This window comes from Corapipo altera, unplaced genomic scaffold (assembly GCF_003945725.1).
Source record: "Corapipo altera isolate COAL_440 unplaced genomic scaffold, ASM394572v1 44, whole genome shotgun sequence".
Classification (NCBI taxonomy): domain Eukaryota; kingdom Metazoa; phylum Chordata; class Aves; order Passeriformes; family Pipridae; genus Corapipo; species Corapipo altera.
The window spans coordinates 12,758,629-12,774,760 of record NW_020884880.1 but is presented as its reverse complement, the minus strand read 5'-3'; the positions used below and the strand labels follow the sequence as shown (position 1 = coordinate 12,774,760).

Genomic DNA, 16,132 nt, shown 5'->3' with positions numbered 1-16,132 from the left:
GAACATGGAAAATAAACACTTCTGTCCTTGCATTTTGTTCAATTTCTTTCCTTTTATAATGCCTTGGTAAAGTCAGTTAACTCAGCCTTGAGACAGAGTGCTTTAAAGAAAGACCACTGCAAGGGAAGCTCACTTGGCATTTTGTTTCCTGGCCTCAGAAAGCTGCTATGCAGCTGGAAGAACAGCAGCGTTCATTCTGCTGCATTAACAGTGCCTGACCTACCCATACAACATCAGCAGGACAAAGCAGCAAACCCAGGAAACACTTGTTTAGCTGAACCAACTTCAGCATAATCAGTGAGCCTTTACTGTAAATACCTAATACAACCCAATTAAGCAAAAGGGGGCAGGGGGAAGGTCACACAACCCCAACCACAAAGCTTATCAGAGTAAAAATTATGTCTTTTTTGTAATTCAGAAGGCAAATTACATATCTGGGAAAGTAATTTAGCAAAGTACCCAAAGTACTGCAAAAATACAATATGCTAACTCCAAAAGAAGCAAAATTTCAGACAACAGGTAAGGCTCTGGATGTACATTATACAGTATAATTACTACTGACAACAGTAAGTGAAAAGCCTTGACATGTTTCACATAGTAAGAAACAGTTATTTTGACTCAAACCACAGATAACACAGGTGTCTAAGCAAAATCCCATGGGGCCCAGTATCAAAGGAAGTGATTTCTCCAAGCAGGTTCTTTTGGGCCATAACCCTGAGTTAAAGTAACATTACTTGAAAGTCACAGTAGTGCTTGTGCTACTGTAGTATATAGCAATCCACTACAGGCAGCTACAAAAATCAAGCTCTTCTGAGACAACTAACAGATGGGGAAATTAAAACATCTGGGGGCAGTGAAGCTCATACCAGGCAAAATTACTGCGAGTTAACTGTTAACACCGACACCTCACTGATGCAATATACTTTTGAACACAAGCATGACCAGCAAACAATGGTATCTAGATGCCAGTTCTGAAAGGATCAAACTGTACAAAGAAATTTCAGAAGCTGGACGTGAGGAAAAATACTTATTAAAGTACTAAGTACATTTTAGTAACATTCAGGCACAGGCATTTCAAAATAAGTAAACAACAAAATTAAACAAACAACCTTAGAGGTCTTTAGTATCTCTGTGATCCCCTTATAATACATTCAATTTTCCCTTACCTCAGACCAAGACACTTAAGATCTCACTTCAAACATCACCTCGCTACTCACACCGAGATTAAAATTTGTTATACAACAGGAGCCCTAAAGCTGAGACATTCGTGGGCAGAAGATGGCTGCAAAGTACTCTAGACCCTGTGAGAGCCTGTAATCTTCTGATGTTCTCTTATTCCCAGATCTCAAGAAGGCATCTCTGCTAAATGTTACAAACACATACAGGCAATCTTTCAACTTGGGCTGTTGAAAACATATGGTATTTGTTGCAATATCAAGGTACTATCAGGATCCTAAGTTATGATCATCTCCTGTTGGTTGTATTTCTACCTCATAGTTCAGAGGAATGTGTCAAAATGACACTGACCGCGTGCCTAGACCATAGGATCAACTTTCTCTATTAGGTATAAATCAAAATAAATATAGAAACAATATGAATTCTCTAAAAGAAAACCTGCTGCATATGTAAATGACTGTCCAAGGAAATGTTATGACAGATCAAAGAGAAAAAAAGCTATAGTTTACTTTAGGAGATAAGTATGAAAATATATTAAAAAAGGGTGGGTGGAGTTTAAGTGAACTATTCCCTTACTCTCACATCTCATGAGAACAATAAACTAGCACAGTCTCTTACTTCAAAATTGTTACTAGCTACTGCCTACTTTGTCATGCCCATTCTGACTCTGACCACACAAACCTACTGTATCAAAAATATTTAGAAAATTAATGACATTTGGAATAAAATGGCAGAATTTCTCATCAAAGGTAACATCACACAAACCCAGATTATCCTTCTCTTCATCTAGTATAGCAACTGCAAATATGCTGCCACGGACGTCTTTTTTTTTTTTTAAAGCTAAGTATTATTTGCATGTCCTTCCAAAGAAGGTAAATCAGAAACCAACAGAATCACTATAATTCACAAATACAGCAATTCTCAAAACATTCTGAATTCCAATAATTCCATTCCCAACTATTTTAACAACAGGACATACTGTCCACTGCACACTCTTGTATCTATCATGGCCAGCTGTGCAGTGACGATTCTGTGCCAAAAAAAAAGTATTTCTATATGCATATGGTCAATAACACATCCAGATGTTGTATTGTACTTCATAAAGTGATCTCAATATATGGAAGTAATTGCTGTGGTTTTTTAGTTATCAATCTAAAACAGAATCAGGATATTGAAATGACTCACACAAGCTGTACTGCTATTTGCAGTCCAAAAAAACTAAAGAATCCAGAGTACTATACAAAGACAAATCCATATTGCCTTTATAAAACACAAACACCAAGCTATTCCTTAAGTGTATATCAAATACAAAGTCAAATACTGTTACAAATGTTTTCACCACAGACAATTTAATTCTGAGGTCTGCTATAGATCAGGACATTGAAAAGAGAGAAACCAAGTTGCATGTAGACACAGGTACTGCCCTGATGCACAAACAGTAGCTCAGGTATGATGTCCTAAATACTGAGTGCTCTCTCAGAGCAAGCAGGCACTCGTTGTGTTCAAATAAGTTACTAAGATCTTCCCAATTCCGGTTATTCAATTTTTCCATATGTTAAGTTACCAGAACATCAGATCACAATTTTTAAGGTGTGGATATTAAAAACCCGGACAGTAAGAAATAAAACATTTCCCTTTCTTCTCTAGGGGGGTACACTGAGACAGTCAACACCAAAGCACGTCTACAACTCGTCAACATCCTAGAGGAATGGTAATGTAGATTACTTAGAAAAACATATCAGCTAGAACTGAGGAATAGAAAAATTTTGATAGAATAGTTAATTAATGACACAGCAAGACCAAAGACCATTAGCTTAACATAAGTAAGACTGATTACCTGCTGATACCACAGATCGTTCCAGCATGTTGGCCTCAGCAAAATTACATCTTCAGAGATGCACAAAGTATTATGATATAACCCCACAAACACTTACACCTTTGATGTAATATCTTTATAGTCCCCACAGAATTCTTTCCTTGTGCCTTTGAGATGGATAGAAAACCTGCCTCTCTTATATACTGAACATCAGACAGCTCTGTTTGCAGACATATGCTCTAGACAGAGAGGTAAGCACTGCTTCCTACCAACCAAGCAGGTTTTTCAAACACTTCTGTAAATCTGGACATTATGCATTAATAATGCAAAAATATCATTCAGCCATATGATTATTCACTTTATTTTGAAATATATCACAATATGTAGACTTCCCTAGCCAGAAATTAGGACTACCTACAGACAGACCACTTTTGCTGCCAGATGTAGTGCACACATCAGTTATTTTTCCTCTTTTAGATTTGGATTACTCTCAAGACCTCTCCAGATTTTAATTAATCAGAGATGAGCAGAGACAAAGAGAGGATACTGGTCTTGGATCACTTTGGGAGTACAGATCTCCTACGAAATCAATTGAGAATGGCAAGTCTTCTTGCCTTTGACTCCACACTCAGAACCATCAGATTCTTCTGCATAGAAACCCTCAGTAGAAGGAAAGTTGATCTCAAATTCTAGTTTTGCTTACATGAACAGAGACTCAGGCTCAGGATGTGCATGCCAATTATTAAACCTCTGAATTAGATCTCTGAAAAAACGCCTTTTTTTTTTCCCCTCAGTAACAAGCAAGGACATAACTGATCAAGATCTTCTCGCATTTGATTACAGATGACTCTCCAGAACATCATAAAAGCAAAAAAAACAGAGGTGCAATGAAAGACAACAGATTTGAAGACTGAGTCAAAACCCAGTTTTGACTCCCCTCCTATAGGGGACAAGTAAGAAAGAGAAGGATGAATACATACAAAAATAATAAAAGCTGCATATTCAGAACTTCCCACATCTCCAAGTTTTTGCCAGATGTCCAATCCCAAAATTAGTGTATTCATTTAGATACATCTAGTTTGTAAGGAAACGGGTATATCTGAAATAATTCTCCTATATGCAACATTAGTCTTCCAGTTTATGAACACTTTCTTGGGAACAGTTTTAAACCCATGACCACCACCACAAAATGCCTTATGCTCAGCATTACTGAAATTCAACATTTAGCAACTTACACCAGGAACAAAAAAAAAGTCCTATTTTATATACAGCATATGCAGGGAAGTTGGTAGAATCTGTTAAGTTTTGCAACTTAAAAGTAAGCTGCTCTTCAGAAGAGAATTCTAAAAAAGTCTGAAAAAGCAGCTTAAATTGTCATTCTACATGATGCAGCCAAGCCAATAAAGTAGCCATAGCCCATCTACAACACACCTTCCCAGTCCCCTTGTTTCCATCAGTGATGCCAGCACAGTTGCCCATTGCATCACACAGCAATCAAACTAAAGAACCAAACCAGTTTTGAAATAAGATGGTAAAAGCCGATGGAGGAAGGACTGTATTTTCCTGACAGATCACTCTGCTGATCCATTTCACTGTGCAGCTGCGCTAACAGCTGGACTAGCAAAACAGGGACAATAATATAAGGATATAAATAACCAATCAAGTGATCATTGCTGAAGAAACGTACTTGCACTTGCAAATGAAAACCATTCACTAAAAAGGTACCTATAGATTTTTTTCACCACCCCCACCACAGTTCAATAAAAAAATTCTTGTCTATCTAACAGGACAGAATACAGTTGAAGCTGTACCCTTCAACAAAAATCAACATCAGAACCAAAAACAACACAAGTTTCACAGGAGGCATGGAGGACCTTATTCCTTACTTATTTTCTGTACAAATCGGAAATCACCACTGGTTTTGGGGGGGGATTTTATTGTTTATTTTAAACTAGGTGCCTTTTCCCTCTGTCCAGTATTCACTATTACGACACTAGTTACTTTCAGTGCAATTTCAGGCAAACATTAGGTGACATGAGCTTAAACAGGTCTGTTTTCTAAGCAATTTATGCACTTCAAAAAGACAAGGTGAACTTTATTCCCTCTGCGTGAACAGTCTGTGAATCTACATCTTGAGCTCTCTCACGGAAGTCCCTCTTTCCTTGTATACTAGGTCAATACTACAGGTCATTAATTATTGTTCTCATAATTAGTCAAGATTTGCTTTTGCCTTCTTTTTTCAATCACAGAATCACTTTACTAAACATGCCTCTCTCCTTCATACATGTTTTAGAAAGGTAAATTATAAAACCCCTTTTTTATCAGTCTTCAAGCCACCTCCAGGTGGTTTGTTATTTGCCCATGAACAATCAGTTCTCTGGAAGTCACTCATTTTTACACTCAGATCACAGTATAGTACAACTTCTGACTATTATCTGTCCCAAGACAACTACACTTCCACAGTTTATTTTACTGCAAACATTACATATACGTATTTGTAGAAACAGATACAGTCAGACAGCTGGCTCCATTTAACTCCCTGTATGGTAACTATACTAAGTCAGTATATCCATAACACATTACATAAGCTGACATAGTCACAGAAAGAAAGCCATTTTTATTCTTTTCCCATCTTACAATGCTTCCTTCCCTTGTGCTGATGAGAATTAGGTGAACTGGATTTTCAGTCGGGGAATTCCACTTAAAAAATCCAGTCACAAAACGTTGGTCTTAACCTCAATCAATTCCCTGATTTGATTCATTACACAAGATCTTGTTTCACGTAAAGGAGAGGAAGTACAAGAAATAAGACACCCTGTGTAAAAGATGTTTCTGTCAGCAGTAGTAATACCTTATGCCAGTTCAAAATGTTCCTCAAATGACTGCCAAAGCTGTATTACCTGCCACTGTTAAAGTAAAATAAAAACTCATACCTCAACAGTTTATGAAAGCTACCATCACAGTCAAGATGAAATCAGATAGCTGCACATTGTAAACAGCATTTCATGTAGTCACCAAAAAACTGTTTCATGCTTCTTTTTAATTTTTCCTACTTAGTAATTTTAGGGTCCTGTCTGATTGCCTCCCTCACTTAAACCAAAAGACAAAGTCACTACATTCACTTCTAAAGTTACATTTAAATAATTTCAAGATGCTTATGTGTAACATGAACGGCTCTCTTCTAAAGTTTTGATACAGATTGTTCTTGAAGTTTCATTAGTGCCATTAGCTAAATACTCAAGTGTGCTCAGTTACACAAATTGCAAAAATTTGCAAATAATCAAGATACATATACACATATTTTTAAAACCTTCCCACTAGAGAAATGTGCCTGCCTGTAAGTCGATACCTCCCTCACACAACTTCATGACTGTAGGCACTGCACAAAGCATTAAAAATGCTTCTGCTTTGTTATAGAGTGCAGTACTTTTATGTTGCAGAGGAGTAATTTATCTTGAATAAAGACCAACAGTGCATTGATAATCTGTAGATTATAGTGAAGTCAAGCATTTACATTCTTAAATAGTGTTCACAGTTCAACAGGAAAGGTCCTCCAGTACCAAACTAGTCTGTCGCCTTTATGCCCTCTCCACTGCCAAAGCATCACTTCTTTAAAGGCTGAATCAAAACTTCTATTAGCCACACAAATAAAGAATTTAAACATCATCTATTAGGAGTTGTACTGACAAAGAAACACAGATCAAGGTCCTAAATAGAAGGAGATACAAGAATTAATGAATTTTTAATCCCATTCTTCTAATGAAGCTTTACTAGCCTTTAAAAATATCTCCAAATACCTTTGGAGGAGTGGCCTCACCCTTCTGCCTTTTTCAAGAGTCTGTTTTGAACAAGTTTAGTGATTTATAATGTTCAGCCTGTTCTAGCAAGACCAATTAGTCAGGGATGTGTATCAGGATATCTCCAGCTTAGTTTTCATTCTTTCCACACACATTTCACACTAACTCTGTTACATATTCTTCACATAATCCTGTTTACAATGTCATTCGGTGAGCACACACCTCAAATCATCTCCATTTAATTCTGCACACCAGCACCACATCACACCTTCCCTTTATTCCAGCTGATCTTAAGCATACTCATTTCGAGTTTCAGTTTTGAGCTCCAGTTTGGTCTTTGTTACAAAACTTATGCTTTAACACACCACTTAATCAACACACCACTTAAGTGATGTTCAACTTAAAAGTTTCTGAGAGAGCTTTTATGTTGTTGGGATTTATTTTTTTTAACCAGTAAGAGAGTGAGCAAACATTTGAAAAATAGCAACAGAACAAGCTTCACTTACCTTGAAAATGCCAACCCAATCTTTTTGATGAGGATGGATAAACTGGGTTAGAGTGTAGTGACATTCAAGATGTGTGTTTGGAAGATAACTTTTCGCCACATTTTGAAAAATCACATGCGCAAAATTGGAAGTCTGCAAAGTGTTAGTCGAAGACGGAACTTCTTGAAAGGATGACATGATTGATCTGTAACGAAATTGTAGAAGTTGCTACTTCAACATAGTGGAAAAATTAGTTAAATTACAAAAATTAATCTAGTTGAAATAAACAAGACAGAAAAACCTAACAATTGATTCCCCTGTTCCAAAAACAGATAGCCATAGACTAAATTCACCAAAGTGCACTGACTCAGCATCATTCCAAAACAATCACCTCTCAGAATAAAAGAGTGGTCATTTCAGCAATGACATCAAGATGGAGAGAAACCGCTGCTTAGCTGAATGCCCATAGTATTCTATCTCAGATACAGCGGCAAAAAGTGGAAAATAAAAGCAGTGACAGGAAAACAAAGCAAGGTTCTAACTCAATGAGAGATTCTTAATGGTTCTAGACATAGTAGAGAAGGAGAAACAAAACTTCTGTAGTTTCCCTGCTTTACATTTTTCTCAGAATGCGTAGTGCTCAGTGCTTTTTGCAGGATTTTTATATATGAAGTTTTTCTTCCCCTCTCAGTAGAAGTATCAAAGTTCCATTTTAAGACCTTTTTTAAAGACAAGAAAGTTTATCTAAACAGGAGGGGTTTGTTTGGGTTGGCTTTTTTCCCTACTTCTTCTTCAAAAGACTTCTCCTGCCACTGTTCAGCAGTCCATGAGCATCTTTTACTATTCTCACTGTAACACATACGCTCTCAGCTCCATGTGTCCAGTTTCATTTCCATAAACAATGGACTGCATTGATAGCAGGAATACCGAGGTATGCCTGCAGTTTGACGGATTAACACTAATCAGTTGGGACTGCAAAAGCTTTTAATCATGCTTTCCATTCACCACCTCATTCAGGATACACAGTGCTACAAATTACAGCAACACAAGATGCCTCACCAGCAGAACAAGAACATCCTTTCCTCAGATTCGGCAATATCTGCCAAAAATAGAATACGGGCAACTGAGAAGTTTCAAGTGTCTGATTTCCAGGTACGATCACAATTCTGTCAAAACATTTCCTATCAGGAGGATTTGGGCCTTATGTATCTAACATTTCTAGAAAGATGAGCCAACCTATTCTTGCAATTGATGTTAAAAGTAATTTTATACTGACCAAGCAAATTCACATTTTGAAAGAAATAACTGCCAAGTGTGTGATATAATATATTACTTTCATTGAAGATACATGTGGAAAACAAAACCAAAAGGGGATAGGGCACTGCAAGTCTCAAGTAGTTCAAAGATTAAAAGCTGTTTGTGTATTTCCTATAGCCTTTTACAATTTCGCTGGCTAAAAAAATAAGTTGCAAAGACCCTGTGTTTTCTGAAATAAAATGCACTCTGAAGTAAACAAATATTCATCATTCAAAACAAGGAAAAAGTAAAGTAAATAGAGGGGGTTTTCAGTTGTAAGCCCTCAATATTCAAGCTTAATACTGCCCAATGCAGTGTAACACATTAAGTACATACAGGCAGCCAAGACATTATTTCAATGTATCAGATGTTAAACAAAAAACAATTTTGTACATGAACAACACAGGTTATACGATAAAATGCCAAATTTGTGAAGATGAACAGGAAAAACAAGAACTTACACAAGCCAGAAACTGAACAGAGATCAAAAGACAGTTTTCTAGAGAAAATAGGGTACATATAAATCCTATCAGTTGGTAGCTTCAGAGTCCAGAAGAGAGTAGCAAATTTTACTGCATAGGAAAACCCTGAAAGCTCCCACACATCTCAAAACAGAGTATTATATATAAGACAGCTCTCAAATCCACTCTGAACTATAAACAGTATGCAGCAGCAGTTTCTACAGTTCTAAAAGAAGCAGAATAACCTTATTACCAAGTGCAACAAATTAATTCATTTTTAGTAATTCAGTAAATTAGCCAAAAAACACTAACATGAAATAGTGCTTCAGTTTTCACCAGCTAGAATAAGTACAAAAACGGTTAGCAAAGCATTAATAACAAAAACAATTGATTTTTTTTTAATAAGTCTATTTTTAAGATTGTATAGTTTAGCCTAAGCACACACTACCGGAGGAAAAAAAAAAAAGAAAAAAAATACACTAATTTCATCACACCAGTTGCCAGCTGCCACTGCTGAGTAGTACTGGAACCTCTGGAAGTTCTTCAGTGGAACCAGTAAAGGGAAACTGGTTTCCAAGCCCAAAGCAGAACTGGTCGCAAATCTGAACTCGGGCAGACCAGCACAGTCATCTGGGATTACTGTTGCCTAGCAGGAAAATCCCCGGAGCTTAGGTGATGCTGAGATCTACTTACAGTTCAAGAATAGTTTAGGGCGATGCTGCGTGCTTGCCTGCCTGCTTAACTCACTGTTACCGGTTAGGAAACAGGAGAGGAGGAGAGAAGGAGGAGACGGAGGGAGAGCTACGCACTGGCTTCATTACCGACATGACAAGCGCTTCCCACGGAGAGGCTGAGCGACGCGTTTGGTTTTACGCAGCGAAAAGAACGGTGAAAAAGAGGAAAAGCTCGTCGGGCAAGAAGAGCAAAAGCAGGACGAGCGGTACTGCCCCAGTCAGCCTCCCCGGGAGTCCTCCGGCCGCGGTCTCGGGCACCTGACACCCCCGGCCCCGACCTGCCCCGGCCGCCTCTTGCCCCTTCCCCACCGCTGCTCCGTCAGCGGCCGGCGCGGCCTCACTTGCTCGCCTCGATCACCTTTGCTCCGGGCCTTCGCCTTCCCCCCAGGAAGGGGAGCCCCGCCGTCTCCCGCAGCCCGGCCCCGCCACTCCCCTCCCGACCTCGGCCGGCCCGCACAGCTGGCGGGGGCCGGTGGCGCAGAACCGCGGCCTCACGGCCCCGCTCGCTCCGGGGGCTGCCGGAGGCAGGGAGGAAAGAGCGTGTCAGCCCTGCCCGTTCCCCCCAGCCCGGCCCCGGAGCGCCCTTACCTAGACAGACGCGGAGAGCGCCGGGGACATCAACATGGGGCCTCCGCCATCAGTGCCGCGCAGCCCCGCCCGCCCGCGTCACTTCCAGCCCGGCCCTGCCTGCGCGGGGCGGGATCCGGCGGGAGACGGCAGGGTTCTCCGGGTGTCTCCGGGTCTGACCGTTCCCCCTGTCCCTAAGGCGCACGGACTCGGGGGGCGAGAGGGCCCGAGCAAGGCGGCGCTCCCAAGGTGTGCGGGGTCGTGCTGCTGTTCCTCCGTACAGCGCTCCCACGGTCCCCCCCCGGCATGTCCGTGATTACAACATCACCTCTGTCGCACTCACATGCCCCGATGAAGTCATCTCCTCCTCCGTCACACTTCCAAAACACGGGCGTGCTCGCACCTCATGAGTAGCCGCTGTTAATCTCCCAGCCTTTGCGGGTCTTCCCAGGGCAACGGAGGGGTGAGATAAGAGCGATCGTAAACGCTTACGCGGGGTTCTACTTGGGTACGCTGGCGGACCTCCGTGAAAGTACATTACATCACACATAACACCGACTCAGAGAACACAGAACCACAGAATGGTTTAAGTTGGACAAGACCTCTTGAGATTATTGAGTCCAACCTTTGACCGATTACTTACCCTGTCAATTAGACTGTGGCACTAAGCGCCCCGTCCAGTTGTTTCTTGAACGCCTCCAGGGACAGTGACTCCACCACCTTAATCTCTTTAGTTACCACAAGTTTATACAGGATTAATTTTACCTTTTATTACATCTGATAGTTTTAAAACAGTCTAGATTTAAAGGCTTTGGGCAGGAAGACTCCTCCAGCTCCACTCACAACTATTTCACTGACTCCACTCAGTTTTCACCCAAAAGTAGCGCATAGACCACTTACCAGAGTCACGGTTCTGAATAAAAACAGTGATGAGTACCCATCACTCGTATGTGGGACTTGTCCCAGTGCACCCAGTGTTGGTTGCCACCACAAACTGTCTCCAAAATCATCTTTACCTTTTTGTTGCTATCTTTTCTTACACGTTTTCATGTGTATTTTCAACAAATGGGTTATGTAGAGAGACACAGTGTTATTACTAGAATTAATATTCTATTATAGGATTAATTATTAGAATTATTTGAGTTTTTGACAGGTTCACCAGCTTTTTCATGGTCAGTCCTAACAGAAATGAAACTAAGCTGGAGCATCGAAACTGTTCTTTTAAGTAACTGAGGTTATTCATTGTACTTGTACTTCTTGTTTCTGGAAGCAGTCTTATGTCTTCTGGTATATCATAGGTTACTAAGTAATCCTTTGATTTGTAGCCACAATTAATAATCTCTTATATCATCCATATAATTCATTTTCCCCTGGAAAACAATTACTTCCCTGCATAATACTAACTGACCATTTTAGAGGTAGGTACAAGAAGTGTATGTATAGCAATCTCTCCCGTAAGACTTGATGAATTTTTGTAGTGGAAAATGAAACCAGTATGTTGTTCAGAAAAGCAATAAATATTTCTAAGGAGGTAGGAAGAGCTATTTCTTCTTATCTCAGCCTCCCATTCCTTCTCTTCACTGCTCTTTGCTCTGTATGACATGATAAAGGGCTAAGAGTCACAAGACACTGTTCTCGTGTGGGCTGGGACTTAGGAAGAACTCAGTGTTTACAGTCACTAGCTGGGGAATATCAGTGTTGGTGAGACTAAGTAGTTTTGCTTTCATTTAAAGCCATTATAATGCAGGTTTATGGGAATATGATGAGAATTTTGAAATAAAGATTTTCTTTGGCAGCTAACAAAGTTTTTACAGTGAGTGCCTGGTATAAAAAAACCCAAACAAACTAACTCTATTTCCTGATTTTTAAAAGAAGACTTCTCCTCCATAACAAGTTTTTTAAGAAACTTGAGGTATTTCCATGTCCACTTAAAAAATGTTCATTTGTCAAAAAAGGTAGTTATGGGTTAATTCAGTATTGAGTTATTATTTCTGTTGCTTAATGCATATGGAAAAAACAAACTACATGTGCTGGTTGTCACATACAGTGTAAATATTAGAACAAATAAATCAAGAATAATCTTACCTTTTCTAGTACTTATATCCACAATTTTCAGGAAAATGTATTTTTAAACTCTATATCTCAACCACATATATATAGTGGTTATAATAAATACATAATACAAAAATATTTCTTCAATTATTCAAATTAATATTTCTCACTACAATAAATGGTTTAATAAATGTTCTCATGTATGTGTTTGTATGCTATGTTTAGATGCCAACTTTATCCCTCTACAATTTATAGATATTTTACAGAAAGGCAGTACAGTGCCTTTTCTCATTTTGTTATCGCCTCTTCGAGAAATGAAGGACTTGACCCAAATGGACAAGTTGTGCACTGTGATCCCAGGATCAGCAATCAATATGCTTGTACTTGTGCAAACAAAGATTTGAATCAAGAAAAATGTGACTGGAACTGGTGAAACTTGCAGTTGCTCTGAGAATTAATGGTTGAGTGCCTTAATAAGTCTGGATTTTCTAGGCAACTACTATCTCATGAAATTCATCCATGTAATATAAATCTTTTAGAAAACTTGTTCTTGAGTAGGAAAAAAAAAACCAAAACAAAACATTATTTTTCTATCTTTCCCTACATTCTCCTCAAAATATTTAAAAGCAAAAAAAAACAAGTTTGATATCAGCATTTCTAACAAATCCTTACCCTTGTGAGATTCTCTAATGCTAACACAAACTCAATTAGAAAAGCTTATTATGGGTATGATGGCAATAATCCCATCTCTTTCTGGCTTGATTTTCAGCTTTCCAACCCCACTGATTTCAGTAACAGGAAAATGGTTTTGTTCAAGCTGGTGTTTTACCACAAATGGTACACTTTTCATGTGTACCAGAATTGTACTCTAAGCATGTAGTATCAAAGTTTAGCAAATATTTGGGCATTTTTAAAAGAAGAAAAATGGTGAATGTCAAGTATCTTTTTAATGATACTATATTTTTTCATATAATCAAAACCATGTCAGTTGGAAGGGATGTCCAGAGCAGCTCAAAGGAGCACATTACTCAGGGCCTTTCCCAGCCACATTTTGAACGTCTCCAAGGATGGAGGCATTCCACTGTCACCTAAAGGACCTCTTCCAGTGGTTGAAAACTCTGATTGTAAAAAAGTTTCTTTATATCAAATCGGAATTTCCCATGTTCCAGTTTTCTCTTGCCTCTTATTCTTTTACTGTGTACCTCTGAAGAGTGTTCAGTTCTATCTTTTTTAGACCCTCTGCTTAGCTGGTTGTAGATAGTAGTTGGGTCTTCCTGAGGCCTTCTCTTCTTTAGGATGGAAAATAAAACCCAGTTCTCTCTTTTTTTGTGTCTATATGTACAGTTCTCAAAGAATACATGTCAAATACATTTCACCAGGGTATTTATTTTGAAATAAAAAGTTGGCAGAACTCTCTTCATAGGGTGCTAATTTCTGAAGTGCATAAATATGAGGACAAAAATACAATGGCAAATTATGATTGTGGTTTTGATAGAAATATTAAATAAAGTAAAAATGTTTGAGAATGCAGTAACTGCATTTGAACATTACTAGATTCCAAAGAAGTTTGACATTTAGTCTGGGATATAAAAATTCCCCCGCTTTGTAATTATACTGAGACTTTGTCAGGATGAGACTAGTCCCTCTTCAGGCATGAGATGAATGAGGAATTAAAACCATAAGCAGTTAACCAGAATTGCCTAAGGAAGTGCAGGGCAACTACAGACTCCCAGGGAACAGAGTCTTGGGTGTTTGGAAAACATTAACTATTTTCATTACTACACTATCGTTCTAAACCTGTGAGCTCCTTTAGTAATTTAGAGCCTTGAAATTATAAATGGGTTCCTGTCCCATCTGTTTAACCTTGGATATATGCAAACTTTTACTCAGATCCAGAGCCAAACAATTTTTCTGTTTATGTTCTGTGTTAGAGCCTGAACCAAACCCATGATAAGTTTTGGAACCAGCTCTGAATTCCCCTCCTGAGGCCTATCTTTGCTTTGTACGACTGACAGAAAAATTATATATTTCTAGAGTTTATTACCAGAGAAAGTTACTTTATGTTGTGAATATTCAATCTATTGGCCTGACATGATGATATTGATGAAGTGTAGTAAGGAAACACTTCAGTTCTAACGATTTGATTTCATTTTGGTTTGACTCCTATTTCAACACTTCCAACTTTGAAAGTATGGGCCATGTGAGATGTAATATATATATATATTGATGTCACTAATCGGAAGCTCTTTCTGGTCATGTTGTAAAGTACACTTAATCAACTTCTTTAAGATCGTGTTACAGAAAGCTATTAACTATACTCCTAAAACAGTTAAATAGTTATAAATAATGTTTTATGTTATGGCTGACAACACTGAATTGCCCAGCGCTTAAGGAAATCTAATCAGAGGGCATGCAGACTTGGCCTTCCAGTAAGATGGCGTGGCAAAACTTTGGAACATATTAGAAATCCCATACTATTGCTAACATTTCCTATTAAGGAGAAAGTTTCTCTCTGTGTATTTTGGATTTCTTTTCCAACAGTTAATTGCAACTGATGAAGAAAAGCTATTCAAAAGCTGCCAGGATTTTTAAATCTGTAGAGTGAGATTGATGAAATTTGTGGGTTTTCCCAAAAGAGTATAGGTGAGAGCAGACATGTAAATTTTGTATGTGTGTGCATGCACGTGTGTGACAGAGGAGAGAGCAGGAGCTTATTCCTAAGGTGTGAGACTTGGCAGCACTGCACTGTACAATGGGCACAAGAAACGGCATGTCTGTAAATGACCACATTTGAATTGCTGTTATTTCACTGTTGGGTTACTGTATTGTTAAAGTGAAAAGGAATGTTTTTAATAAATGCAAATAATGAATTAAATGCTTGCACATACTGAGGCTTTACCCTCTGGTGTGTAATTAATATATGTGCACTGGAGACCCAGGTCTGGGGGGGAGTGTTTCATTTCTTATTTATGATGTTTGCAAGGAGGTTTTTTCCCTCTAGCGTACCTCTTACTGGTATACACAGAACTGCATGTAAATGACCCCTGAGTAGGTGTCACTTAAATCTTAGCAGATATAGAACAGGTAAATATCTTCATTTGGTATGCTTTAGGAGATTTACTGTTTTTCTCAGCCTTTTATCTTTGATATCTGAAAGCAATAGGAAGCTCCCAAATGACCAACATTTTGTTTTCAGAGGCAGGAAAGCTGCATGTGGCAGGAAACAAACAAGCAATGAGATTTAAAAATTCTTGTACCTCAGGGCACAGCGGTTAACCTTGAGGGACTGAAAGTAGAAAGGCACTTTCCACAGCAGCCTACAGCATGCTTCTTGTATTCCCTTCTGGGTTCCCCTCCAGCACTGGCTGCCACCGCTGACAGAGTACAGAAGTGTCTGTATACTGTATCTACAAGAAGCTTGGCAGCTTTCCTATTTTCTCATAATGGTATATATTTTTCTGAAAGAATTTAAAGATGTCTGAGTCCTCATACTAATGCTAAAGTTCTTGTGTTGTTTGTACAGGAAACTTCTTGGTCAACAGATCTTGAGTCTAGGTTCTAACCTCCTACTGCTTGAGTTCTGAAACTCCTACATTATGAGTTCTTAAATTCTATGAAAAAATAATGACCATATTGTTACATACATTACATACAAATCAATTACTAGGAAGCAGAGTGCTAAAATGAAAATTCATCTTTAATTCATCCGCCTGATAATTTGTTATTCTTTTGTGTCTGTTAACACTGT

At 38.7% G+C, this 16,132-nt stretch overlaps 1 protein-coding gene across 6 annotated transcripts in view; it reads right to left on the bottom strand.

Annotated features, from left to right (window-relative positions):
• TAX1BP1 (Tax1 binding protein 1) overlaps positions 1–10,791 on the bottom strand; it is a 52,902-nt gene extending 42,111 nt beyond the window's left edge. For 5 of the 6 annotated variants that reach the window (XM_027639175.1, XM_027639179.1, XM_027639178.1 and 2 more), the window contains exons 1-2: positions 10,354–10,483; positions 7,296–7,479 (exon numbers count right to left, since the gene is read on the bottom strand). In XM_027639175.1, the coding sequence (XP_027494976.1) occupies positions 7,296–7,472 (177 nt within the window). In that variant the 5' untranslated portion in view covers positions 7,473–7,479; positions 10,354–10,483. Of the gene's footprint in view, positions 1–7,295; positions 7,480–10,353; positions 10,484–10,675 lie in introns of those variants that run through there. The other variant, XM_027639176.1, reaches the window with a different exon arrangement.
• Between the last annotated feature and the right edge of the window lie 5,341 nt (positions 10,792–16,132).